General features: G+C 40.5%; 1 protein-coding gene across 3 annotated transcripts in view; it reads left to right on the forward strand.

Annotated features, from left to right (window-relative positions):
• Positions 1–16,772: 16,772 nt before the first annotated feature.
• Positions 16,773–27,868, forward strand: part of PLPP1 (phospholipid phosphatase 1) — a 1,366,516-nt gene continuing 1,355,420 nt past the window's right edge. For 2 of the 3 annotated variants that reach the window (XM_044063927.1, XM_044063926.1), the window contains exon 1: positions 16,773–17,295. Coding sequence is in view for 2 of the 3 variants with exons in the window: in XM_044063926.1 (XP_043919861.1) it covers positions 17,238–17,295 (58 nt within the window). In the remaining variant the exon portion in view is untranslated. The remainder of the gene's footprint in view (positions 17,296–27,868) is intronic. The other variant, XM_044063924.1, reaches the window with a different exon arrangement.

The following is a 27,868-nucleotide window of genomic DNA, read 5'->3' on the forward strand; positions in this document are numbered from 1 at the left end:
TCAGCCCAAAATGGTCAATAACATTGCAATTTCAGAGCTGGAAACAACTCCTCTAGTGTTAGATAGGCAGTACAATGCTCCCACTCTCATTGTAAGCAGTAGGACATCCCTCTACCACAGCAAGATCTGGATAGCTCTGAACACTGAAACTAAGGTCCTGAAACTGGCAAAGCCTGGAAACTGCACTATTCTAGTTAGAAAAGGCAGGAAATTAGCAAACAAGATAGAATTTTTTTTTTTGGTTAAATCAGGACAAACAATGCAGTTATACAGTAAATAAGCACAGAAAGGCTAATGCACTTGAGTGTATATGCCAGAACAGTAAACTCAATTAAAACTTTGCAAAATTAGAAATTTGAAAATTTTAACTTTTTAAATAAAGCAAGGCAAGTGCACAACTGGAGAATGACTTACAGGCAGAAATACAGTGAAATAAGTAGCTAGTCTACTTCTTAAGCTTTCTGAGAAGTGCAGGTAATAAAAACTACCAAAATCAGCAAAAATTTGAAAATTCAGCAAAAAGTACTTGCAGTTAGCACAAAAAGTCTCTATTTCTGGTTTCTGGTGCTGTAGTAGTCTGCAGGACGCCCAAACAGGATATGCTGATCTAAAACAAGCTCAAACACATGCAAACGCGTGTATTTATGCCAGAAAATTAAAAGTGATCGAAAACAGCCTAAAATGGCCAATAAAATTGCAATTTCAGAGCTGGAAACCACTTCCCTAGTGTTAGATAGGCAGTACAACATTCCCACTCTGACTGGTAAGCAGTAGGACCTCCCTCTACCACAGCAAGGTCTGGATAGCTGTGAACACTAAAACTAAAGTGCTGAAACCAGCAAAGCATGGAAACTGGACTATTCTAGTTAGAAAAGGTGAGAAATTAGCAAACAAGATAGAATTTTTTTTTTTTGGTTAAATCAAGCTAAACAAAAATGAGGGCTCTTCTGCCGGCTCTTCAGGCCTTTCATCCTCTCTTTTCTGCAGGGCCTCTCAAGGTATTCATGAACAATACCACAGTCATCTGGTATAGCAACAGACAGGAGGGTACGAGATCCTACCATCTTTGTTGGCTGGCACTTCTGGTATGGGATCTGGCTATCCAGTATCGTGACTCTTCAGGCAGTTTACATTCCTTCAGATCGAAACGTTGTGGCAGACAATCTGAGCAGGTCCTTCACTCAGTCTCACAAATGGATGCTTCACAGGGATGTGTTTCTGGGCATTGTTCACCAGTGGGGTATTCCTCAAGTAGATCTCTTTGGCTCCCCTTTGAACAAACAACTTCCTCTGTTTTGTGCCAGAGTCCCAGGTCCTCTGGTTTGGAAGGTGGACACCCTCTCATTTACTTGGAAGGGGATGTTTCTTTATGTATTCCTTCCCCTTCCTTTCATTCCGAGAGTCTTGTTCAGGATTCAACAGGATGCTCCCAAAATCTTGCTGGTGACTCCCTTTTGGCCGCGACAGCACTGGTTCCCTCTACTTCTGCATCTTGCCAGGGGCAATCATGTTATCTCACAGGGTGGATCTCCTCACACAAGACAAGGGGTCTCTCATCCATCCCTATTCCACAATTAAACTGACACTGTGGATGATAGGGTTTTGCTTCCTCACAGACACCTTTTTTTTCTCAGGACATGCTACAGGTCCTGCATGAGGCCAGGAAACCTACTACTAGGAAATCCTACTTGTCTAAATGGAAGAGGTTTTCTATTTGGTGTCTTTCTCATGACCTGGACCCACTTTCTGTGGATGTTCCTTTGGTTCTTTCTTATTTGTGTGAGTTGCTCAATGCTGGTTTGGCCTATTTTTCTATTAAGGCCCACTTATCAACTCTTTCTACTTGTTTGCCTTTAACTCCCCCGTTAGCTTCTAGATATGAGGCTAGGCAGTTTTTTAAAGGTGTCCTTAATATTAGACCTCCCAGGAAGCCTGTTCCTCCTCCATGGGATCTTAATTTTGTTCTAGAAAAATTGACTCAGACTCCTTTTGAGCCTGCTGTTTCTGCTTCTTTGCAACATTGTTCTTCGAAGACAGTTCTTTTGTTAGCTCTTACTTCTGCTAGATGGGTGTCTGAGTTGCAAGCCCTTATGGCTTGCCCACCTTTTTTGATATTTCATGAGGACAGGATGTCCTTGTGTACTAATCCTTCTTTTATGCCCAAGGTGGTTAATGAGTTGTCACATAATCAGTCTATTAATTTGCCTATCTTTTTTCCCTCTCTGCAATATGACAGCGAGAAGGTGCTACATACTTTAGATGTGCATAGACTGCTCAGATTTAATTTGAATAAAACTAAAGCTATCAGGAAGTCTGACCAGTTATTTGTTTCATTTCATTCTAGGTCTTTAGGTTTGGCTGTTTTCAAGAAAACTATTTCTACTTGGATTTCAAAGGCTATTTCCTTTTGTTACACTTTTCATGGCAAGAGCCTTCCTTCTTCCGTTAAGGCATCATTCCCACTAGAGTTGTGGCTTCTTCTGGTACTTTTTTCAGGGGCTTAGATGCTAATTATATTATTAAAGCTGCTACCTGGACTTATGTGCATACCTTTACCAAACATTACCAGTTTGATGGTATCTCCAGAGCCAGAGCTGGTTTTGCTGCTGCCATACTTCATGGCTTCTTGGCGGGCTCTGCTGCTTCCTCCTCCCAGGTTTCTTCTTGAGCTTTTGCACTCTCCCATTAGTAAGGAATACTGCAGCTGTGAATGTAAGGACATAGTACAGTTGTGTAAAATTTTACCATAACAGTGGATGTCCTTGCCTTCACTGCTGCAGTATTCACTCCCTCCCTCCACCCCCTGTTCTTTTTCCCTTCCTGGCTGCGCAGGTACTCCTTGGTTTTCCTTGGGCTACTGTTCTGCATACCTTAAAGCAAGGGAAATCTTTTGTAAACTGGCTGGACAGAGTTCATGGCAGGGAATCCCATTAGTAAGGAATACTGCAGCAGTGAAGGCAAGGACATCTACCGTTATGGTAAGATTTTACACAACTGTACTTTTCTGCTACAGGCAGCTGTACAGTGAGTGAAGAAGCTGCCTGATCTTTATACACTGGGCAGGACATAGGGGTATTCTGGCAGAGGAGTATCCATAGCTGGTTTTAGGAAACAGTGAACCCTCCAGTCATTGGGGGCCCCCTGATCCAGTGTGGCCCCCAACCACAGCAAGCTTTCTTATCTTGATATTTTGTAACATCTCTGTCAAACCAATAAGAGCTACTACAGCAATCATGTGTACTTAATAAACCAGGTGGTTAATAATAATCTGTTTATATCTCCTTTAAAATTCAAAAATATCACCTGTTATAGTAACAGTATTTTGTCAAGTAACAGGCTTCACTACTCCATTAAATATGTTACCACTGACATAGTGTCCCTGGCTAAGTTAAATTCTGCTGGTGGACATTCTCTCTACTAAAATGAGCAACATTTTAAGGCTTTAGGTACCTGCAACACACATGGCTGCAGGGGGACCCCTTCATTATCACTGACTTGTGGGGTCCCAACAAGAGGCTGCTGTAGGTTGTGGAAAAATGAGAAGAAAAAAATGCATTAATTTTCTGAACATGGCTGTGATATCGCCTTGTTAGAATAAAGCTGTTAATGAACGTGAGCAAAGTATACACTAGCAAGATCAGCAACTCAGATTGATTGATCTTAGTGCACACCTTGGATTATAAGAACAGCTGATGCTTCCAATCTTCAGGGATGTTTTTTCTCTTTCAGGGAGTTTTATAAATACTGGCAGAACACCAGATACTATCTGTAATTCTTAACTTCTTTGCTCAAGAATTCTGGGCAAAGCCAAAAATAATAGCAAAATAAAGGCTCAAAATCAGAAACATTTTAAATATTACTCTAATTCACTTACATAATTAATAGAAAAAAAAACACATTTTGCATCAGCATATATTTCTGAACAATAGAAGTATGAAACTCTGATTTCTGGGTTTATTGAATGTCTGCAATCCTGAATGATTTACCAGCAAATTAAAAGTTTTACAAGGGACAGAACAAAATTATGAGGCAAATTAGAGATGGTCTGTGAAATCAGGGACAGTGACAGGTATGCATTACTCCTCGATGAGATTAATAAGTCACTTACCCCTTCTGCTGTTTGACAACTGCTAAACAGTAGTCAGGGATCTGGTGTGGCACTACCAGTGTTGCACAATGATTTGCTGTTTGCTGAAGAAGAGCAAAAATAGCATCACTACTGCTTATGCTTTGCTGTGTGTAAAAAAGATCACTATTTATTTTCACTTGAACTTAGTGATGGCTTCCACTCTCAACCTTACCCATTCTAAAGCCAGCCCTACTCAGATCTGTTGTGTGTACAGAAGGTTGCTGTAGGTTTTTTGGGGGGCTGGGGATTGTGTGGTCATTAATTTTCCTCACAGTCAAACTGTAAGAGATGTGCACAGGAGGTTAGTATAACTTTTGTTTGGGCTGAGAACAGTGTAGTCATTGTTTCTTTTACTTTACTCACAAACCTCAGAGATGCACAAATATTACTATAGTTTGTGTAGGAGCAGTATACTGTATAGAAGCAACAAAGTGGAATACATTACCGTAATCATTATTTTCTCACTTTCTTCACAATCATACATCAGGCATATATCCAAGTGGCTGCCTTTGGGGATTAGGGATGAGGAGTGAGGAGGCATCCGATGTGTGTGTGTGTGTGTGTGTGTGTGTGTGATAGGGTTGCCACCTTTTCAGATGCCCAAAGTGGGACATTGTTGGTAGAAATGTCAGATTTTGCAAGGCAAAACATATCCACAGCCAGTACAAAGGACAGAACTTCACTTTTTTCCCTAAGTAAAAGCTTATTCTTGCAGCATTTTAGTTGCTTATTCTGTTTCTTATAACATTTAGATGTTTCAGATACAGAATAACTGTTTTATGCAGCTGTTACATAAAGTATAGGAAATATATTTGTCCTAAAATCTCAGGACAGTTGCCATTTTTACGATTTCTTTGCAGGGACACAACTTCCCAAAGAGGGACTGTCCCTCGCAAAGTGGGACAGGTGGTAACTGTAGTGTGTGTGTGTGTGTGTGTGTGTGTGTGACAGCAATCACTTGAAATATATGATTGTGACCATCTGAACCTCTGCTTTTATCACAATCTAACACCAAACGGATGCATAGGCAGGGACTGTCTTTTTTTTTGGGGGGGGGTTAGGAAAGGAGGAGGTTTTCCCAAATTAGATCTTTGTATCCTCACAATAGGCTTGTTTAATGTGAGCTACTATTTTGCAGTTTTGAACATCAAGCCTTGAGCACAAGTTATGTCTTCCTTGAAAGAAAAAAATAAACGTGAAACTCTTTTCTTATTCATGATTTTTGTTTAGGCCACCACTGGATTACAATGTTAGAAAAAAGCTCTAAAATACATCCCAGAGCATATATAACCCTATGGTTCATAGGTGTATACTAGGCTAATGGCCCTGGAGCCTTTACAAGCTGAGCCCATAGGATTACCCTGGCATCGTGCCACCCAACCTTAGTTACTAGTGCCTCTGTCGAGTACAGCCACTGGAGTGATCCCCAGGGTAAATTTTCTATTTCCCATCCACTCATCAAGATTTCTTTTGAAGAGGGCCAGTGAGGCACTCTGCTTGACATGTGTGGGAAGTCTATTCCATAGCAGGGGCAGTCTCTGGGTTATGAACCTGTCCCTCCAACATGTTCTGTTGATTGTGGTAATGAGGTTGAGGTCTCTGGAGTGTGTGGTGCAGAGTGATTGGGATTTCTTTAGATGTAGCATTTCTAATGGAGCTGGGCCAGACATGGCTTTGTAAGTCAAGCAGAGATCACCTCTAAGTAGGCAATATGAGACAGAGAATAGTTGGAGTGTTTTGAGTCTGTCCATATAGGACAAGTGTTTAAGACTTAGGATCCTTGTTGTGAGGTACTTTTGTGGCCCCTCCAGTTGTTGCAGGTGTCTAGTGAGGTACATGCCAAATGGGGAATTGTACTCGATAATTGGCCTAATGAGGGAAGAGTAGAGGGAGACAATGACCTCTTTCTTCCTGGATGCAAAACCCTAAGTAATGAGATGTGCCACATAGAAGGACTTTCTGTCCGCAGTGGCAACGTGGTGGTCAAAAGAGAGGTTGCTGTCAACCTGTGTTCCCAGATCTCTTATAACGCCTTCTGTGTTCAGTTGACTACCATCAATGTAATTCAAGGAAACCGGGTTTTTCCCAAAGTGGATGAAGACACATTTTTGGCATTGAGCTTAAGGCCATGGTTTTGACACCAGTCATTGGTCTCATTGAGGCCTTTCAGTAGGATGTCAGCATCACTTGGAGAGTTAATAATAGCTCCTAACTTGCAATCATCTACGAACTTTGTCAGCCAGAGTCGCTTCGTGTTGGCCTGGACTTCAGAGAAGTAGATACCAAACAGGAGAGGACCCAGGACCGAACCCTGTGGGACTCCACTCATGACTGGTCGGCAGTCTGACTTGGAGTCAGCTACTTTCACACTGTGGGTTCTATCTGTGAGCCAGTTTGCAACCCACCTAGTAATATAGGGGTTTATAGGTTCATATGTAGGTACTAGGCTATCGGCCCTAGGGCCCATACAAGCCTAGCCAAAAAATGTACCCTGGCTTTCGCCACCCAAGAAAATTATTTTCCTGTGCCCCTTTCGAGCAGAGCCACAGAAGTGATCCCCGGGGTTAATTTCCCATTTCCCATCCAGTCATCAAGATTTTTCTTGAAGAGTGCTAATGAGGAGCTCTGTTTGACATAGATAGGTAGTCTGTTCCAGAGTATGGGAAGTCTCTGGGACAGGAATCTATCCCTCCAGCATGTTCTGTTTATTGTGGTGACAAGGTTTAGGTCCCTAGAGCGTGTAGCTCAGAGGAATTGGGATTTCTTTAAGTGGAGCATGTCCAACAGCTCTGGGTTTGACATAGCTTTGTATGTTAGGCAGAGATCGCCCCTGAGTAGGCGATATGCGATGGAGTAAAGCTGTAGTTTTTTGAGACGGTCTGCATAGGGCATCTGTTTGAGGCCAGTAATCCTCTTTGTGAGGATTAAGCCTTAGCTTAATAAGCCTTATCTTATGCCTAGCTTAGTAAGTTTTTCTATGATTCCTGATTGGGGAATGGTATCAAAGGCCTTGGCCAGATCAAGGTAGGCTGAATGAACCACCTTACTTTCATCCACAGCTCTGGTGAATGACTCAGAGAAGTCAACTAAGTTGAGCAGGCATGATCTACCCTTCACAAAACCAAACTGTGTAGGATCCAGAGTTTGGAGATTCCCTATATCCTTGTTTATTAGGACCACGATGATGGGTTCCATAGCTTTGCATATCAGACTTGTCAGGCTAATAGAGCAATAGTTCCCGGGGTCTGTAGTCGCTTCTCCTTTGTGGAGACGGATGATTGTAGCAGTGCGCCATCCAGTAGGGACAAAGCCTGAGGAGAAGCTGTGATTGAACAGGGCACACAGGTGAGGTGCCTGTTCACTCTGTAGTTCATGCAGAACACAGCCAGGGATACTGTCAGGTCCCATAGAATCTGTATTCTTCGCCTTGGACAGTGTTGTTTTAACCTGTGCAGCAGTAATACTGGGTGCCTGGCAATGTACTGGTATTGTGATTGGTCCTTTGGAGGGGATAAAGTTAGCACTGAATCTGTTTGCCAGTATATTTGCAATATCTGTTGGCTCAGTATAGGAGATATCATTGTGCAGTAGCTCAGAGCAAATCTGGGTATTGCCATGGAGATTAATTACATAACTATAGAAGGCCTTGTGGTTGTCTTTACTGTCTGCTGCAATTCTGTTTTCATAGCTAGATTTAGAGGATTTGATGAGGGATCTCAACCTTTTGCTGAGGCTGAGAGTTTTTCCAGTCTTAGGACATCACCTTATTCCGCATCAGTTCCCTCCTTCTGTTGTAAAGTTTGTTTATGGCAGGGGACCACCAGATTGGTTTTTTTTTGAGGAGAGCATCTTGGTTCTACTGGGATGGTGAGATCCATGCATTAGTGTACATGTTCGTACAGTGCATTGGTGTATGAGATGATGGTCATACAACTATTCTCCATTTGCATGGGTGTTTTTTTTTTTTTTGAGGAGAGCATCTTGGTTCTACTGGGATGGTGAGATCCATGCATTAGTGTACATGTTCGTACAGTGCATTGGTGTATGAGATGGTGGTCATACAACTATTCTCTATTTGCATGGGTGTTTTTTTTTTTTTTTGAGGAGAGCATCTTGGTTCTACTGGGATGGTGAGATCCATGCATTAGTGTACATGTTCGTACAGTGCATTGGTGTATGAGATGGTGGTCATACAACTATTCTCCATTTGCATGGGTGCCGTGAAGTTAGCCACCTCTGTTTTCAGAAGCCCGAAGTTAGCTTTGGAGAAGTTTTTCATGGTGGTTACTTTTGTTGGTGGGGGGGGGGGCACAGGGATGTGGATTTCCAAGGTGATTAGCTTGTGATTGGATCTAACCAGGGAGGAGTTGACTATTGGTATAGAGCAACAGTTGCCCATGTTAGTAATGGCCAGGTCAAGGATGTTGCTACCGCTAGTGGGGATAAGAATGAGTTGGTCCAGGGCATTGGAATTAATGAATTCCAGAAAGCTTTGGCCAAGTGCTTTGGTAGATGAGTTTTCCCAGTTAATGGAGGGGTAGTTGGTCGTCCAGTATGAGAGTGTTAGGTTGGACCCTAATATTCTCCAGGGCGCTTAGGAATGTGGAGTGTGAATCTTGGGACATGGTTGGGGACCTATAGCAGCCTACGACCTGAATCGCTGTCTTACTCAATGTTAGCTGCACCTGAACTATCTCAGATGACTTCTGGATGCCCTACCTTAACTGAGTTTACTGTGCTCTCTTGGTCAGGAAAGGTGTGTTGAAAGAATGCAAGAAAAACTAAAGTTGAACAGCAACAATGAATTACCTTCCTTAATCATAATTTCTGTTCAAGCCATTGGTGGATGAAGAGGTTTTGTATAAAGAAAAAAAAATTAAATGGACTTCAGAATGTATAGCAAGTTATGGCTTCTTAAAAAACCTGAAGAGTTAAGGCAAAATCTGAGAAAAGGAAGAAAAAAAGTAGGTAACCATTAATGTCAGGAGTGGACCTGCTGGAGTAAGTCCCAAAATGTGAAGATTGTCTGGCCGAAAGATTGTACTTGTATTTATCAAGTTGGAGATGCCATTTCTGAGAATATTCACTTATCTCCAGATATAATGATCTTGGAGTTATATATATATATATATATATATATATATATATATATGTGTGTGTGTGGGGGGGGGGGTCTTTTCTCCCCTGCAAATAGAAGTTTTAAAGAAAAGACTGATTTTTGAGATTTGATCTTCTACGCGTTTTCAGTCTTTTTTTCGGCCTTTCGGCAGTCGGCATTTCGAGTTCCAACAAAACAAGAGGGAGCCAAAAAAGTAATGTGCATAGTGTGGGGAGCTCAAGATAGGGAGAAAAGTACAGTTGTGTACTCTTACCATAAATGTAGATGTTCGAGTATGTTCACTGTTACAGTCATTACTGTAGGGTTCTTCCTGCTGGCAGCAGCCCTCGATCAGCCAGAGTCCCAAAGTCGGGTCCAACGTCGGCTGAAGTCGCTCCTGCCCTGACGTCAGTGCGCCAGGGGTATAAAGACCTCAGCCGACACCATTTTCTCCAGTTTTTTCTTGCCCCAGATGTCAGGTGCCCAAAAATAAAGGCCAAAAGCTTAATCAAAAAGAATAAGCAAACATAACCAGAACATTCCCAAATAACACTAGCAAAAATACCTCAGAGAAAAAAGAAATGTCAAGGAGACACATACAGCACTCAAAGAACAACAAAAGAGGGGACAGGGGGAGGATAACCCAGACTGTAACAGTGAACATACTCGAACATCTACATTTATGGTAAGAGTACACAACTGTACTATGTTCTTCGTGGTTCACTGTTACAGTCATTACTGTAGGGTTGAATCCCAAAGCTAAGAAAGGGAGGATGGAGAAGGAACAGAAGGGGTGGCCACAAAAACCTGCAGGACTGCAGAGGCAAAGCCTGCCCTAGATTTAGAATAGAGAGGGAGACTGTAGTGCTTAGAAAAAGTATGCACAGAACTCCAAGTTGCAGGTTCTAAGATCTCCTTGGTAGGAACCCTACTGAGAAAAGCTGTCAAAGTGGCAGTAGCTCTGGTAGAATAGGAACAGGCTTACCATGATGAGAGTAACAGAACTTGATGCAGTGGGCAATCCACTTAGAAATAGTCTGCTTAGTGATTGCTCTCCCCTGTGAGGTAGAAGTATAAGCCACAAACATTTGGTCCGATTTCCTGAAAATCTTGGTCCTGTCCAGGTAAAAACGAAGCTGTCTGTGAATATCTAAAGAATGCAAAATACTTTCCTCTTCACTTTGAGGATTAGGATAAAAGGTAGGCAAATGAATAGTCTGATTCAAGGCTACTTTCGAAACCACCTTAGGCATAAAGGTGGGATTAGTCCTCAGGGACACTCTGTCCTGATGAAAAATAATAAAGGGTTCCACAGCCATGAGAGCTTGCAATTCCGAAACTCTTCTGGGAGAGGTAATGGCTAAAAGAAAAGCAGTTTTCAATGATAAAAACTTTAAATCTGTGGAAGCTGCAGGTTCAAAAGTAGACAAAGTTAACTTTTCCAAAACAAAGTTGAGATCCCAAGTGGGAACTGGTGCTCTTCAAGGAGGCCTTATATTCTTTGCCCCTCTCATATATTGCTTAAGTAACGGATGAGAAAAGATTGGGGGATCCGTATTGTAATGTGCAGAAATAGCAGAAGCATGAATTTTGATAGATGAAAAAGATAGGCCCTTATGTAACATCTCTGTTAGGTAATGTAAAATCAGAGGAATGTTTGGAACTGCAGAATCAAAACCCTGGGCCTGAGTCCAGGAGCAAAATCTTTTCCATTTACCTGCATAAGATTTCCTGGTGCTGGGCCGTCTAGCTTCAAGAATTATGTCCAGTACCTGTTTGGTAAGGGTAGAACTGTTTAAAGACCCTGGATCCACCAGGCTGCTAGATTCAGAGTTTTGACATGGCTGTGCAGGATCTGGCCGTCTCGTTGAGACAGTAGATGTGGAAGCTGTGGCAAAATCCAGGGTGGACCTTGAGCCAGGTTCATCAGGGTGGAATTCCAGAATTGCCGAGGCCAGTTGGGAGCCAGTAAAATCATTCGCAGTCTGTCCTGTTTGATTTTCAGAAGTACCCGCGGTAGAAGAGGAAAAGCATAGGTGATTCCAACTGAATGAAAGGGCATCCACTTTCCATGGTAGCTTGTGGTAGGTCCTCGTGCAGAACGTTTGAAGTTGATGGTTTTGGGGAGACGCAAAAAGATCTATGTCCGGGCACCCCCACGCCTCAGTTATCATCCTGAATATCCAAACATCCAACATCCATTCGTGTGGATCCAAAAAATTTCTGCTTAGACTGTCTGCCAGAGTGTTGTCCTTTCCTGGCAGGAATTGAGCTTGTAAGTCCACCTTGTTGGCTAGTGCTGTGTTCCACAGAGCGATGGCCAATCTGCACAGGGGGTAAGAATGAGAGCCTCCGTGCTTGTTTATGTACCACATCACCGTAGTGTTGTCCGTCTTTATTAGTAATTGTCCTGGTAGAATAAGATCTTTGAAGGCTGTCAGGTTATTCTGTACACCTAGCATCTCCTTCAAATTTATGTGCAGATGCATTTGGTCTTCTGTCCAGGAACCCTGAAGACATTGCCCTTGCATGTGGGCTCCCCATGCATAATCCGAGGCATCCGTTATTATGACTTGATTGGCTGGAATGGGACAGAAAGGCCTCCCCTTGTTTTGGAGACAGGCCTCGGCCCACCAAAGAAACTCCTACAGGAGACGAGGCAAAATTGCGATCACTGTTTCCAGACTATGGCAATGCTGAGACCATACACTCTTGAGGTACTATCTTCCTCATATGCAGCCTTGCATATGGTATTAACAGAATGCAGGATGTCATGTAACCCAGAGCCTGCAGAATTGTTCTTGCAGACAGCTGACTCATTAAAGCCAGATTTCTGAAATAAGAAGCCAGTTGCACTTTTTTGTCTGGTGTCAAATAGGCCATCTGGGTTGTAGAGCTCAGAAGCGCACCCAGGAAAGTAATTTGCTGCGTGGGCACCAGGTTTGATTTCTTTAGGTTCACTATGAACCCTAGGCACAAGAGAAGATGCTGCAAAAATGTTAGATGCTGAAGTAAAGTTTCCTTGTCGTCCGCTTGAATGAGACAATCGTCCAGATAAGGGTATATCTGAATTCCCTTCTGTCTGCAAAACGCCATTACTGGTGCCAGGCACTTTGTAAAGACCCTGGGCGCAGTAGATAAGCCAAAGGGCAGCACAGAGAACTGGTAATGCCTCGAGCCCGCTTTGAATCTCAGGTACCTTCTGCACACTTGCCGTATGGGAATATGCAGGTAAGCCTCCTTCAAGTCCAAAGTCACCATCCAAGTGTTCTTGTTCAGCACAGGCAGCAGTTGTTGCAGAGTGAGCATCTTGAATTTTGGAATTTCTAGGAAGGTGTTCAATACGGAAAGGTCCAGGATTGGTCTCCATGCGTTTTCCTTCCTGGGAACCAGGAAGAGTCTTGAATAAAACCATTGACCCATTTCTGAATCTGGTACCAAACCTATGGCCCTCATATCCATGAGGGACCGAACTTGCCGTTGTGCCTCTGCCCATTGATGCACTGGCAGATCTGGCCATCCGTTTTGATTTTGGCAAGATATGGAAATGAAACCTGTAACCCTGTAACCCCTTGAAACTATGTCCAGAACCCATTTGTCTTGGGTTATGCAGCTCCAATTGTGATAAAAAAAGAGAGATTTTTCCTCCCAAAGGCGCATCCAGGAGGGATGCCCCTGGAGCTAGTAAGGGAGAGTCATAAAGACTGTTTCCTGTAAGGTTGTGACCTATCTTCGCCTCCCTTGGGAGAGGGGGAACTGCACTGCTTATTTCTGAAAGGGGGCTGTGCCTGACCCCTACTTCTGGAATGCCTGTATCTGCCCCTCTGAGGTCTGTCCGAGCTCGGAAAGGACCAAGGTTTAGCTGGCCAATTCCTGCTAAATCTAGGGGGTTGTACCTGTAGAAAATCTTTAACCGTCTGCATAGATTTGGCTTTGTCTTCCATTTTCTTCAATACTTCCTCAGCTTTGGCCCCAAACAAAACATTGTGTTGCAAAGGGGCATCTAAAAGCTTTGCTTTAACCTGCTCAGGCAAACTTTGCTCCTTTAACCAAGCATGCCTTCTAATAACTGCGCCAGTTGCTGCAGCCCTGCAAGAAGCCTCCAAAGAATCAAAACCACAGTGCAGGGTATGTTTACCCACCTGCTCAGTAGCATGCAATAAATCCTGTAATTCCTTATTGTCTGCACCACCAGAAACAGCAGACATCTTTTGCTTTAACACAGACAAAAGGTATTGCTGATATGTTAACATATGAAATTGACAATTCAAAGCTCTAATAGACAATGTAGCAGAAGTATAAACTTTTATACCCCATCCTTCCAAGGCTCTGGACTCTCAGTCAGAGGGAATAGGACTCTTAGCAGAGGCCGCTTTAACACCCTTAGGGCCCTGAGAAATAGTTTCTGGATCAGCTGAAGGATTCTTAAAAAGATATTTGTGGGAATCTGGAACCCTATAATACCTATCCAGTTTGACAAGAGCAGGAGGAATAGAATCAGGAGAGAGAGAGTGAGAGAGAGAGAGAGAGAGAGAGAGAGAGAGAGATGCCTCTGTAAAAGGTTCTACCTGACTTCACCGACACGCCGGAACATCGACAGCGAAATCGGGAGCCGCAGAAGAGCGAAAGTGCAGAAGACCGACGCGACGGGACCCAGAAGATCGACAGTGCAGAAGACCGACCCGACGGATGAAAGCACCGGCGCTGAGGATGCCGAAATGGGAAAAGGCTGTGTAAGTATGCGGTAGTGACGGACGTTAGGGTGCGAGTAAGGTAAGTGTGGATAGGGGTGGGTTAAGTGAGTTAGGGTTAGGGAGCGGGTCAGGTAAGTGTGCGGTAGTGAATGTGTTTGGGTTAGGCGGGATAAGTGAGTTAGGGTTAGGGAGCGGGTCAGGTAAGTGTGCGGTAGTGATTGTGTTTGGGTTAGGGGGATAAGTGAGTTAGGGTTAGGAGGCGGGTCAGGTAAGTGTCGGTAGTGATTGTGTTTGGGTTAGGGCGGATAAGTGAGTTAGGGTTAGGAGGCGGGTCAGGTAAGTGTCGGTAGTGACGGACCTTAGGGTTAGGGTTTGGGTCAGGGTTGTAGGTAGTTGTGTATGTGAGGTTTAGTGTGGGTTTGCAGGGATTTTGGTGTGCTTGTGTTGTGTATGTGGTTTTTGGATGGGGAATGTGTTTTGTTTGTTGATTGTGGTGTGTGAAGTGTATAAGGTTTCGTGTTTGTGTACCGTCGGTTATTTCGTTGTCGGGCATGTGGATTTTCGTGTTTTTGTACTGTCGGTTATGTGGTTTCGGTGATTGCGTTGTCGGTGTTGTGGTGTTTCGGTGAAGTCAGGTAGAACCCTGTAAAAACATCATCCACAATGTCCAATACAGGGGGAATAGCCAGGGGTCTATGCTGTGGAAGCATAAGAAAATCCCTAAGCCTTTTCTTAGATTCAGAGTATTCCTGCCCTTCCCAGTGAAAATGCTCTCTCATGTCATGCAAGGTTTCCCCAAATGAATAATCCTCAGGAGAAGAGGCTGAAGGAAGGGATTCTTCAGCATCAGAATCCTCATAAGGAGGGAAGGAATAATCCTGCTCAGAAGAAGAGGCAGAAGAAATTGAAACTTGATCTGAGGAATCATAATCTGGCTGTAGCCTAGATCACTTGTCAGGAGGGGGATGAGAACCCCTGATCATAGTTAACAGGTCTTCAGCCATTCTAAGCATCTGCCTTTGAGGTCTAGGGCCCTGAACAGAAGGTGCCCGTACATGCTGCTTTGTCTTTGCCGGAGCCTTAGTCTTTGCCTTTGTCCTCGACTGCAAAACTGGAGTCATCTGTACATGAAGCTGTGTAGGCCTAAAAACTCCCTCAGAAGCCGGTGCCTGCACAGCGGCTCCAGACCCATCTGAGGGAGTAATATCCGGAGGTCCAATCCCTGAAAAGTCTGAAGGCCCCATCGGCTCCACACGGGAGTCGGTACAGGCATCGGGTTCAAAAGTGGCGGACGACAGGGGCTGCGAAAGCGCCTCACTGACAACAGCCGAACCGGCAACTGGCTCTGGTTGAATAAAGTCGTCCACTTTGGACCTCGGAGGCCTGTCTTTATCCTTGCGCTTCTTATACACTGCAGAAGCCGGAAAAGAATCCGACGACATATTGTAATTAAATCTTTTTCCAAAATAATGGAAGGCAAAATCGTACCTACGCCTAATAGTGCATTGATTAAACTTAGCACAAAACCTGCAATTAGCTACGTCGTGGTCAGGATCTAAGCAAGGTATACAGTAAGAGTGAAAATCCTTATGAGGTATTTGCTTCCCACAAGAAGTACAGTTATTAACTTTTTCTGACATTGGACTGCAGCAAGAAAAAGGTTTCCCCAACGGGGTACTTAGCTCAAAAGAAGAAGTCTTCAATTCAAAAGCCACCAAAAACAAACGAGTCGGCCAACCTGCACTTGCGAGCTGCTTTGCAACGGGCACCGCACGGCAAGAAAGACTGGGGAAAATGGCGTCGGCTGAGGTCTTTATACCCCTGGCGCACTGACGTCAGGGAAGGAGCGACTTCAGCCGACGTCTGCCCTGACTTTGGGACTCTGGCCGATCGAGGGATGCTGCGAGCAGGAAGAACCCTACAGTAATGACTGTAACAGTGAACCACGAAGAACATCAGAGGGTAGCACTGGAGGATGTGTGTAGGTGGTTGAAACTGTAGACACTACCTAGGGCACCATTTCACCCAAGTTCAACACTGTACTATTACTGTTGCGGCTAAATCCCAATAACTGTGAATGCTCCTTTGAGATGGGCCAACGTAGTGTGTATACAGGACTGTTATATAAAGAACATTGTACGTACAACTCAGTCTGTGCGTGCTTTTCCTAAAAGTTTGCAGTGTGAGCTAAAAGGTTGCTTAAGAAGGGTGGAGGTGACAGTGTGATACTTAGATTAGAAGTGCCCATGGGGCCCTCAAAATACTAATACCAGCCCTGTAAATACCTCATATGTAATTCATACAGGCAGCAACAGTAACCTCAGAGGACCATCAGATAAGTTGACTGGTGATGACGGACTCATGATCGTCAACATGCAGTCAGTGGAGGTAAACTGAGCAAAAATAAAACAAAAAGGCTAACGGAAAAAGAGGATGTGAATTAACAGATATTTTCTAAAGTAATAAAAGTCATGATTAATCCACCACCCTGTCTAAAAAAATGGTCAGACTGGAGCAAAAATTCAGAGCTAAAATTACGGACGTGCCTAAAGCACAGAACATCCCCCAAGAAACCATTATCCCTTTGGTGCTCTCCGGCATACATACCTACGTATATACACACGCGGAACGTAAAGATAAAACAATTCGTTGCAAAGATAAAAACGTTAAGTTCATAACATAGAGTTAATTTCCCTGAAGTACAAATGGTCTACGAAGCATGAACTGACACTACGACTTTATAAGCACAATTGTGTACTCTTCACAAGCAAGTACGTACCAACAGACAAACCTCCACAGATGTCTCCTCCTCTTTCACGTGTCATTTTAACAAAAAGTCTGACGGCATTTGATGCTTGTTAAGAGAGGCCCTAGTAGCTGCAGTTACTAGTGAGTTGGGCGGTTTACACTGCACTGTACTCAAAATCTGAAGTCTTCTGAGAATTTGTCAACTGCAGCCGGTTAAAGAGGAAAACGATAGTGACCATTTTATTAATCTTATTTACAGGGCGTCGTAGCTTTTAAAGTCCGCTTAGTGGGTAGAACGCTTTTTCTATACAATTTATTTTTTTTTACTTTGATATCTTGTTTTGGATCGTTGTCAGTTGAGTTTCGTATTATTTTCCGTAGTTGGATTTGCGAAGACCAGTTGGACTTTCGTTTATCTGTTATTACTTTCCTTGTAGTATTTTATTGGAAATTCTGCATGTCCCTATCTGTTAGAGTACACTAAGGTCATTCACCGGGTCACTATTTTCACACTGGCTACAATTATTTTCGGAAATAAAGGGTGAAGGAAAACAAATCTACAGGAATAATGTTTGACACGACAAGAATCCCATTTGTTGTCCTGGATGTTATCTGCGTTGTGATGGGTATGGTTTTAATAATTTAACAGCAGTGTAAAACCGTCCCGTTACTGATTTCTCTCTGTAGTTTTAGATCGGTAACTAATATTAACAATGATCCGTGCCTTTGGCTGTAGTGGCTGTTTTGTTTAGTTTTCGTTCGTTTCTGTAGTGGAGTAACTTTTTTTTTTCAAATTCAAGATGTAATATATACTGATGTAAATTTAGATTGAGGTACACTGACCTGTGCAGTGCTGCTGCATGTGTTCTGATTGAGCGTGTTTTCGAGGATGCCGCGTATGAGTACGTTGGTGTATGAGATTTGATGCCCCTCGAACAATACAGTTTATCCGAAGGCTGGCTTTTCATACAGCTTTAAGAGCTTGGACAAATTGTATAGTGAATTGTATGTGAAGAATATCTGGGTGGGGCATAATTCATGCTTGATGCCCGAAGCTAGGTGAACTCACACAGGTCAAAGCAGCATTTGCTTGATGTCCTTAGATGGACTAAATAAATAGTACATTATGTTTATTTACTGTAGTTACTAGGTTGCCTGTCTGTGGGTGGAATAATAACTTCGTACAGTGTTCTGTTTTGCTCATAGTCTGATTGCATTTGAGTGCAAGGTCCACATTTCCTTTTGTTTATTAATTTATTTACAACATAAGCTGTCATTTATTTGCTCTTGCTGGTTTGTATTTTTGACAGTGACAGAGAAGGACTGCGGTGATGGTGCTGCGGTAGTGTTGTCGCCTCACAGTTAGTCGTTGCCCGTTCGATTCTCAGTTAGAGCGTCTTCTGTGTGGCGACATGAGTGAATGGGCGTTCCTTCGCTGAAGGTTGTGCGTTAGACCCGGCAAGCCAGTACGTAAAATTCTACTGCCAGTCATTGGCGGACCGGAGTTCCGCTGTGGCGACCCCTAACCGGGAAAGCCGAAAGACACAAACAGACAAGACTTACGAATGTACATTCATAATCTCCAGTGTTTGGATAGGCTTAAGTAGTTGCAGGCAATGGGCAAGGGAAGCTAACATTTTAAAGTGAGTGTGTGTTTTTATATATATATATATATATATATATATATATATATACACACACACACACACTTGTTAGAATTGCATACGTGTATTTTATTTATTTGCCTTTGATGTCCGAGATAGATATAGGCAAGTTTATATATATATATATATATATATATATATATATATATATATATATATAATCACACACACATAGACACACACTTGTTATAATTGCATATATCATCTTCTTTCGGCTGTACCTGTTGGGGGTCGCCACAGCGGATCACCTGTTTCCATTTCTTCCTGTCCTCTGCATCTTGCTCTGTCACACCAACCACCTGCATGTCCTCTCTCACCACATCCATAAACCTTACCAATAATTGCATACATGTATTTTATTTATATGCCTTTGATGTCCGAGATAGATATAGGCAAGTTTCCTTCCCAGTCAGATTATCTACCTCTCTCCCAGTTTCTCCCTCTCGCATCCTCCCTAGGTATATAAATCTACACACACACACATGTGTGTGTGTGCATATTTGTGTATGTATATGTGTATATATATATATATATATATATATATATATATATATATATATATATATATACATACACACACACACACATTTATACAGTAAGAAGTTAAGAAGTGTGTGTGATAGCACAGTGATGCAGCCAGGGTTTTTTTTTTTTTAAAGTGTGCACCAAGGTACACACTGCCATCCAAGAAAGTAGCCCCCCTTTTCACCAAGTGTTGCACCCCTAACTTCCACAACAGACAGTTCAGTAGTGTTGAGTGGAAATCTGTTTATTGTATATCAGTTTTCTAAATAGTTTTTCCTGTATATGAAAATAATTAAATGGGGAAAAAAATAATTAAATGAATAATGGAGCTGACTGGGAACATCTTGGATGTGCAGTCTTAGCTGTGATTACCAGTCAAATCCTGTAAAAATAAGGCTTAAAAAATATTTTATGTATGCTTGGCCATGCCTTTGCATGTAGTGGCATTGCTACCTCACAATGTTTAGTTTTCTTGTTGATGTCTTAGCTGAAATGCTTACTGTACAGATGCCACATAATCTTTCTGTATCCTTATTGATTTTCACTATGGTCTGCAGTTTCCTTACGCATGCTGAAGACATGGAGATCTAAATTGCTCGTAGATATGCTTGTATGATGTGTGTGGACATGAAAGAGCATCCTGCAGTGGCTTGGTATCCCACTTAAGGGCTGTTTCTTTGCATTACACCCACTACTTGCTGGAGTAGACTTTGGCTTCCTTGTGACCCTGAAAAGGATAATGCATGCATTTTTAAAGTAAATACTGATAAATGGTGAAAATTGCATTACTGCTTATTTTGAACAGTTTTGATGTACTGAGTTTCTCAATGCCTATCTTACTTTACCTCCATTTACCGTATTATCACTTCCACTTCTAGTGGCTTGCTGAAAACCCTGTACATCTCCTTTTGACATTATCATTTCAGTCTTACCTTGTGTCTGTTTCGACAGTATGGATTACACTGTTGTGAAATAAAATATCTTTTTTAGTTGATATAAGTTTATGTAGTCACAGAAAGAGGTTCTCCAATTCTGTTGTTTATGGGTCTGCCTTCTTTGGGGAGTTTGCATATCAGCTCTGTGTTTATGTGGGTCTTCCCTGGATACTCCTTTTTCCTTGCACTTCCCAAAAACATGTGGTAGGTGGATTGGTGACTCTGAATTACCCAAAGGTGTATATGTGTTGTGTAGAAAACCCTGTGGATGATGGCTGTTCATATGGTCACTACAGGAGTCGGATGTGACTTGACGGCTTTGGATTCTATGTTTATGCTGTATTTTTTTTTCGAGTTTCCCAGGGAAATTGCTTGTTCTGATTTAGTACAGGTGTACAGATGTACTGATCATCCATGCATATACTTCTGTGGCCTGACATTATTGGTTTCTTTAGTGTTCGTTAATGATGAATTGAACTATGTCTAAGGCTGCGTCTTATGTAAATAATCCACAGTACCATTTATTTATTGATTGACCTTTGTTTACTGGGAAAGTCTGACTGGGCACAGGTGCCTTTTTTTTTTTTTTTTTTTTTTTTTTGAGAAAAGCTCCAAGGTATCATATTTAATGCAATCAGTATTTACAATAACAAATGTTATAATACAGATTTGGTGTATATGTAGTATAATAATCAGTATAGTAAAATTTGTATTGATATTCACAACCATTTTTTTTTCAAATAACTTTTTATTGAATTTTACAAAAAAGGATAATGAAACAATATGGCATGACAATACAATCAAGGTAAAACAAAATTAAGTACAAAGTGAAACCGGTACGTCATAAATATGTACATTTATACTGTAGTCATAACATAAGCTGTAACAGAAAAAGGGGGAGGGGGAACAAACAGAAGAACTATGTCAAGATTATCAAACGTGTGTGTGTGTACATGTATGTATGTGTACATATATATATATATATATATATATATATATATATATATATATATATATATATACACACACACACAAGAAAAGATTACCCAAAGGTTATATAGGCGGTGCTACTCTGATTTCCATAGAAAGGAGTCAAGTAATTCTGTAACACACACACACACACAAGAAAAGATTACCCAAAGGTTATATAGGCGGTGCTACTCTGATTTCCATAGAAAGGAGTCAAGTAATTCTGTAACAAAGACCCAAACATACAAGGAGGTAGATCAGGCTAGCCAGGTTGAGAAACTGAAGCATCTTGGATATTAGATCATACACTTTCTAATCTCCCTGAAAGACATCCATATTTCCTTGCAGTATACTCACTTATTTGGGTTATTAATGAAAATTTTTTACCAAGAAAGTTTAGTGCGATCTAACCAGTTTCTAGTTATGTAGAATTTGGTCAGTAAACATAAAATGATGAGTGCATGAAGCTTAAATCTGGGTAACCTAAGATCAGTGACATGCAGGATTGCTAGTTCCCATGAAAAGGTCGATTTTTGATAACCCATCTTTTCTAATCTAACTTTGAGGGAGCACCAAAGTTTATATGTGTGGGGACTGCAGAACCAAAGAATATGCAGCAAGTTTGCTTGAGGAAAGGAGCAGCAAGGACATGATGGGGATGTAGTGGAATTAAATTTATTTAAGATACATGGTGTAAAATAAGCATTATTATTTCTCATTAGTTGTGTATAAATCAACTGTTTAAAAGGAGAAAACTTAAGAGTTAATTCTATTGCGAGTTTTTGGTCTTTACTAAGATTGCTATCCTGTTGGTTCCAGTAGTTGGAAAAAAGTATTGCATTCTGACGCTTGGAGGCCATCAATAAGTATTAGATATCCTGTTTTTACTTCTGGATAGACCTTTTTTTATAATTTCCAAAGTAGCGGAGATGTTATTTTCAAAATTTGGTTCATCTGTCACTACTGCTGTTAGGAGTTATGTGATTTGATGGAGGATAGTGTACTTCTGACAGAGTTTTAGTTCACTCGGTGATTTCTCCTTTTGTCTATATATATATATATATATATATATATATATATATATATATATATATATATATATATCCCAAACAGTACAATTTCTTATTAAGGGGTACTCAAGTAAATTAATCATTTTGTTATTTAACCTAATATTAGGGTTTATATGTATTGGTTGTAATAAGTGAAGAGTATTCTCTAACTCCATGAACTTTATTAGATTCTGGAAGTCTTTAACCCTTTGCTTCATAATGGTATGAATGGGAATAGAATTTAGGCTTTTAAGTGATAAGAAAGGCAAGGCTATAGGGTTAATATTGATAGTAGTCCGGTGTCTATGCCAGAGTTTGATCCATTGAGGGAAACATACTTTATCTACCTGAGAGAAAGTGGAGATTCATATAACCCTACTAGCACATATTATCAAATAATAAAGACGAAAGTCAGGCAAGCTTAGACCACCTTTTAGTTTAGGAAGGCATCATTTCTGATAACTTACTCTAGTCACCTTAGGGAACCATATGAACTTAGCCAACTCTTTGTTAATCCTTTGAAAGAAAGTATTTAGGATGGTTAGATTTAAAGTATTAAATTGATAAAGTAACTTAGGTAGGACATTCATCCATATACTTACAACTTTGGACAGGGGAGAGTAATTGTTGCCACACATACAAGTCCTGTAAAATACCTGTCCATACCTTCAATAGGTTATTCTGGTACATAGATTGATAATTATGATCAAAATGTATACCCAAATATTTAAGGGAATAATTAATTTTGAAAGGGGATTCAGCGAACAAATATTCTTTATGACCTGAATTGTTTATAGGGAAAATCAGTGATTTCTTTGGGTTTATTAGATAGTTCGAAACTCCAGAAAAGGAGTCTGTTGTATCCGCTAATCTCCTAATGTCTGAAGTGAGACATTCAAAATAGATGTTTAGATCATCTGTGTAAGCCGATACGCTTGTCTTGATATTTAAAGTTTTAGGAATAGAATGAAATGTGATTTGGGATATTGAGAGAAGTAGGGGCTCAAGATAGAAGTTAAAAAAAAGATATGGCAACAGGGGGCATCCTTGTCTCGTTCCATTCCGTATTTGGATGGGTTTAGATAGGGTCTTATTAATATAAAGATAGGTATAAGTTTTGCTTTACAGGTTTTCAATAGTGTTGATAAGGCTTTTAGGGATATTGAAATGAGACATGGTTGTAAATAAGAATTTCCAATTCACCGTATCAAAAGCCTTACAGGCATCAAGTATTAGCCCATATATAGGGCTATAATTTCTCCTGCTAAGTTGTACCATAGCATATAGTGTTAGGGTATTGTCCCACGTTTGTCTGTTCGTCATGAAACCTGTTTGTTCCGGGGAAATTATGTGAGGCATGATTTTTTTTTTCAATCTTTCAGCTAAAATTGAAGAGAGAATTTTAATATCCACATTTAATAGGGATATAGGTTTATAATTATGTGGATTAGATCTATCTAAAGGGTTCTTAGGTATGACAGTTTTGGAATTATTAAGGTGATAATTAGATATACCATAAGTTTTGATATGATTGTATACTTTCAATAATATAAGTAACATGGAAACTATAAAAGTCTTATAGAATTCTGAGGTGAATCCATCCAGGCCGGGTGCTTTCCCTTTCATCAGTCTTCCTATGGCATCAGTCACTTCTTGCAAAGCAAGCAAAGGGGGGCATCTAGGTATTCCACATTCTGTTTACTTAATTTAGGGAATGTTATTTTATCAAAAGATTCTGTTATGTCATCAGCAGAGGGTTGTTAGTCATCATGCTGTATAATTCAGAGTAGATCAGGTGAAATATCTCAAGTATTTGAATGTCTGTTTTAAATATCTTATCCTGATAGTGAAGAAGTGAAATTCTACCTGTTTCCTGTTTATTTGCAATAATACTTGCTAAGGCTTTGGAAGGTAATTGTGCCCACTCCGAGTATTTAGCTGTACATTTCGACTCATATATAGAGCAATTTTGCTGATGCAATTCATATAATTGTCTCTGAGTATTTTTAATCATGCTTTCAGTATTAGGATCAGATTTATCTTGGTACTTCTCTTCTGGGTCTAATAAGTCTGCTAATAATTTTCTTTCTTTTTCTGATGCAACTTTTTAAGATAGGAAGCTTTCTGAATAAGGATTCCCCTAATCTGCGTTTTACAAGCTGCCCATTGAATGTCATAAGAAATGTCTATATCCTCAGTGCTACTGTTTAGCTGTGCTAAAATGCTAGACACTTCCCGAACAATCTCTGAATTATATAATAGATTGTTATTCAAAGACCAGTTAGAGCTTTTCACCCTTTTAACTTATTGGGTGAAAGTTGTTTTAAAGTAATTTTAGAATGATCCGAGAAATGTCTTGGTTCTGCCTGGTATTTAATATCTCCTTCCACCAGTGATTCCGAAATAAGGAAATCTATTCTAGACCAGGTATTGTGACATTTAGAAAAGTAAGTATAAATACCTTTCCTCTCCTGCCCTTCACCAAAAGAGATCGGGTCAATCAGGCATAAGTCAGTCATTAGTTCACCTAAGGCAATTGATGCTTGCAAATTTTGGAATAAGGAGTTACTAGTACAATTAATCCCCGGATTAATGACCGAGATCCAGTCACCACCCAATATAAGTTCATGGTCAGGAAAGTTTCGCAAGATGTTATGGATTTGTGCGATAAAATCCTGCTGCCTCTGACAGGGACTATAAACAGTGAGTAAAAGGGTTTGTTTCTTATTAATAGGATTAGTAGTTATAAAATAACACCATCTACCCTTCTCATCCGAGAATTGGTTTAGGATTGTTATCTGAAGCAATTTTTATAATAATGGCTACCCCCTTTGACTTTGAGTTGTCCCCAGCTGTAATTATTTCTTTAATCCATTTTTTATTTGAGATTCCCTTCCAGTCCTCACTCAGCATGTGTGTCTCCTACAAAAAACATGTGTGTGCCTCAGATTTGAAAATTAGATGCATTAGTAAATTTCTCTTATCTGTATCCTGCAACCCCCTCACATTCCAGGAGTCTATGATCCACATTCCCAACTAGAGCTTAAATAGAGCAGCAGTTTCTGTTAAGGAAATGTGATAGTTTTGGATTACAAGGTTCCAAAGGAAAAAGCATATTAAAAACAGAAATAGGAGATAAAAATACATAAGGGAGCATATTTACAGTGGCCCTATAACACTCTTCCAACAACAACGCTGTGCCTATCCACTTACCCCAAATAGAAGGAAGAATGTGATAAAATACAGTTATACAAGCCGAAATATTGGTATGAGTATCATACTGAGGGATTGTCTAACCTAAGAGTAAAGGGTACTTGCGTATTATCGCAACCACATTTCAAGTATGTGTTCACAGGCCAGTTTCATCATGAGCAGTACATTTTTTCTGGGCCAAATACATTCAAATGTATTTTAGAAAACATTTCAAGACAGATGTTACAAGGATAGCAGTGAAAATGTATTTCGTTAAAATGTTTCTTCAACGGATATCCGGGGGCATTTCCATGTGTGGACCCATGGCCCATAGGTGTAAGCTGTACACATTCACCCATCTCCAAAAAGAAAAAGAGAAAAGCCGAGGGGTAGTCCCTGAAATGGGGTGGCTTGGCTCAAGGAGTTTCACTTATATAGGTGCACTTAGATGATGTGGAAATATTAAACTAGTTCACTTACAAGGTGAATAAAACAACGTGTTTTGTTTCGGCAGGCATTCTCTGAAGACCAATGCTTACATGCAAAATCCCGGAGACTTGAATTTTTTGACAGGTGGGCCTTAGTTTACTTGTCTGAAAAAAATTAAGTAATTTCTCACTTTGGGGTGGTTTGGCTCAAGGAGTTTCAGGTATATATGTGCAGTTAAAATAAAAGGACGATTTGTAAAGATGATAGTAGTTCACTTACAAAATGAGCATAACAATTTGTTTTGTTTCAGTATGCATTCTCTAAATAGTAATAACTACAGTAAATGCAAAATTGCGGGCACTTGAAACATATGACAGGCACTGACTACTTTACTTTTCTGAAGAAAACAAGTAATTTCTCAACTTTTACTTGTCAACTTATTTTCAAAAACTTGGCGACCTATATATGACACATTCCTGACAGAGCATGGCTTGGAAATGAGCCGCTTCTGTTCAGAATGTGGTTGCGATAATACGCAAGTACCGAGTAAAGTAATCACCAATATTTCAAACCCTTTTACCCTTCTACCAATATGGCTATTCTCTCCTAAAAGAAGGAATTCAAATAGGTATGGTGCTAAAACAACCATCACATTAAATCAGTGAGTACAGATAATTCAGCTATATTCCAGTTAATGACACTACAATAGCTGCTGAAAAGAAAAAGCACTATAACCGGAGACATATTTACAATTATATGTCAGAGATGTGGAAACAGATATATAATATAACAAAATGATTTTCTGTATTAGAATATATGATATAAGCAATACATTGAGCAAGCTTGATCTAAAAGTTTCCTAGCCCCAGAAAGCATTCAAAAATAGTTTAAATAATGCTTATCTAACCCTTCAGAATTAGCCTAACAAACTACGGGAACAGAAGCATCAGATTAGGATAAATATTCTCTTTGTTTTAATACAGAACACATTTACGTAAGCATAAGACCCAAAAGTTCCGTATAAATGAATGTGCGTGCATATAATCATGTATACCTGGTGTGCCAGACCATGAACTCTTACCTTGAAAATAAGATATGATTATATCTAAACAAAAAAGCTGCAATACTGCTGAATGCTAGTGCTACCACACATAGGGCTAAAATTCAAAAAGGCTGCAACCTGATTAATAATTACCTAGATACCAATATGCCCCACAGCAACATTGCTAGAGCCCCTTGTGGTAAAATAAAAATGGAAGCAGCATCTGCACTACATTTTTTTTATATATATATATAAATATATATATATAAAATGTCCTTACATGTAGGAGTACTGATTCTTCCTTATGTACCATTTGTGCAGCATGTTAAATAGTTATGTATTTTTTTTAGTAACCACAAAACATGAAGGTTTCTACCTACATACAAACAGAAATTAGGCTTGACATATTTATGTGCTAACGTCCTTATAGATATCTCTTGACAGTCATTTGTTTTAAATATCTGATTGTAATTGTAGTTCCTTAGCAGAAGGCGTGGGTTCCCTACCCAAAGTACCTTCCAGGTGTTAATAGGGAACTCACTTTGCTCAATCCAAAGCACCAGTTCAAAGTCTGCCTTTGTGTAGGCTGCAATCCTTAAATCCAGAGCGCCAGCGATCACACTGTAGCCATTTGAAAATCAAATTTCTTTGTTTGGATCATGCAGACAATCGTTTAAAACAGTAGTTACAGTCCATAAGCAGACCTATAGCTGGAAGCAAGCGGTTGTATCATAGAAGCTATCCTACCCTACACGAAAGCCAGCAGATATGTTCCTAGAGGGGGTACTTCCTGTCTGGCGTGCACTTCCAGGACCGTTGGATGCGGTTCGGTTTTTTTTATAAATGAAAAGATTTAAATCTTCAGCATTCTACAAAAAAGGGCTATTTTGGCATCAGAAATAGTCTATGAGGTTAGTGACAACCTCCGGTGAGAAAAGCAGAGCATTACCTTCTCACGAAAGAGTTAAGCTTCCGGGGCCTTTCCAAAACATGTCAAAAAGATGGCTTTAGCATCTTTAAGTGAGTCAGCAGTATATTTATTATCATTATATGTAAAGCTGATACCGTATTTGGAATTTAACATTTCTTTTAATGAGATCAGCGCAGAAAGGGAAGAGTTTGTGGTGCCTTTCTTTAATGGCCATTGGGAGATCCTGCGACAGTTATTTTATGACCATTCCAGGAGATTAGTTTCTGTTTTCTAGCCTCCGAAAGGATTCTCTGGACATCCTGAAAATTTAGCAGTTTGATGTAGATTTGTCTCGGAACATTAGACAGTTGTCTGGTACGTAAAGCTCGATGTGCTCTCTCAGTTATAATGCTGTTGTCATGCACACTAGATTTTAAAATAAAATTAAGAAATTGAAGCAAGGTCTCAGTTAGTTGATTGTTGG

This window comes from Protopterus annectens, chromosome 2.part2 (genome assembly GCF_019279795.1).
Source record: "Protopterus annectens isolate FY-2018-M chromosome 2.part2, PAN1.0, whole genome shotgun sequence".
NCBI lineage: Eukaryota > Metazoa > Chordata > Ceratodontiformes > Protopteridae > Protopterus > Protopterus annectens.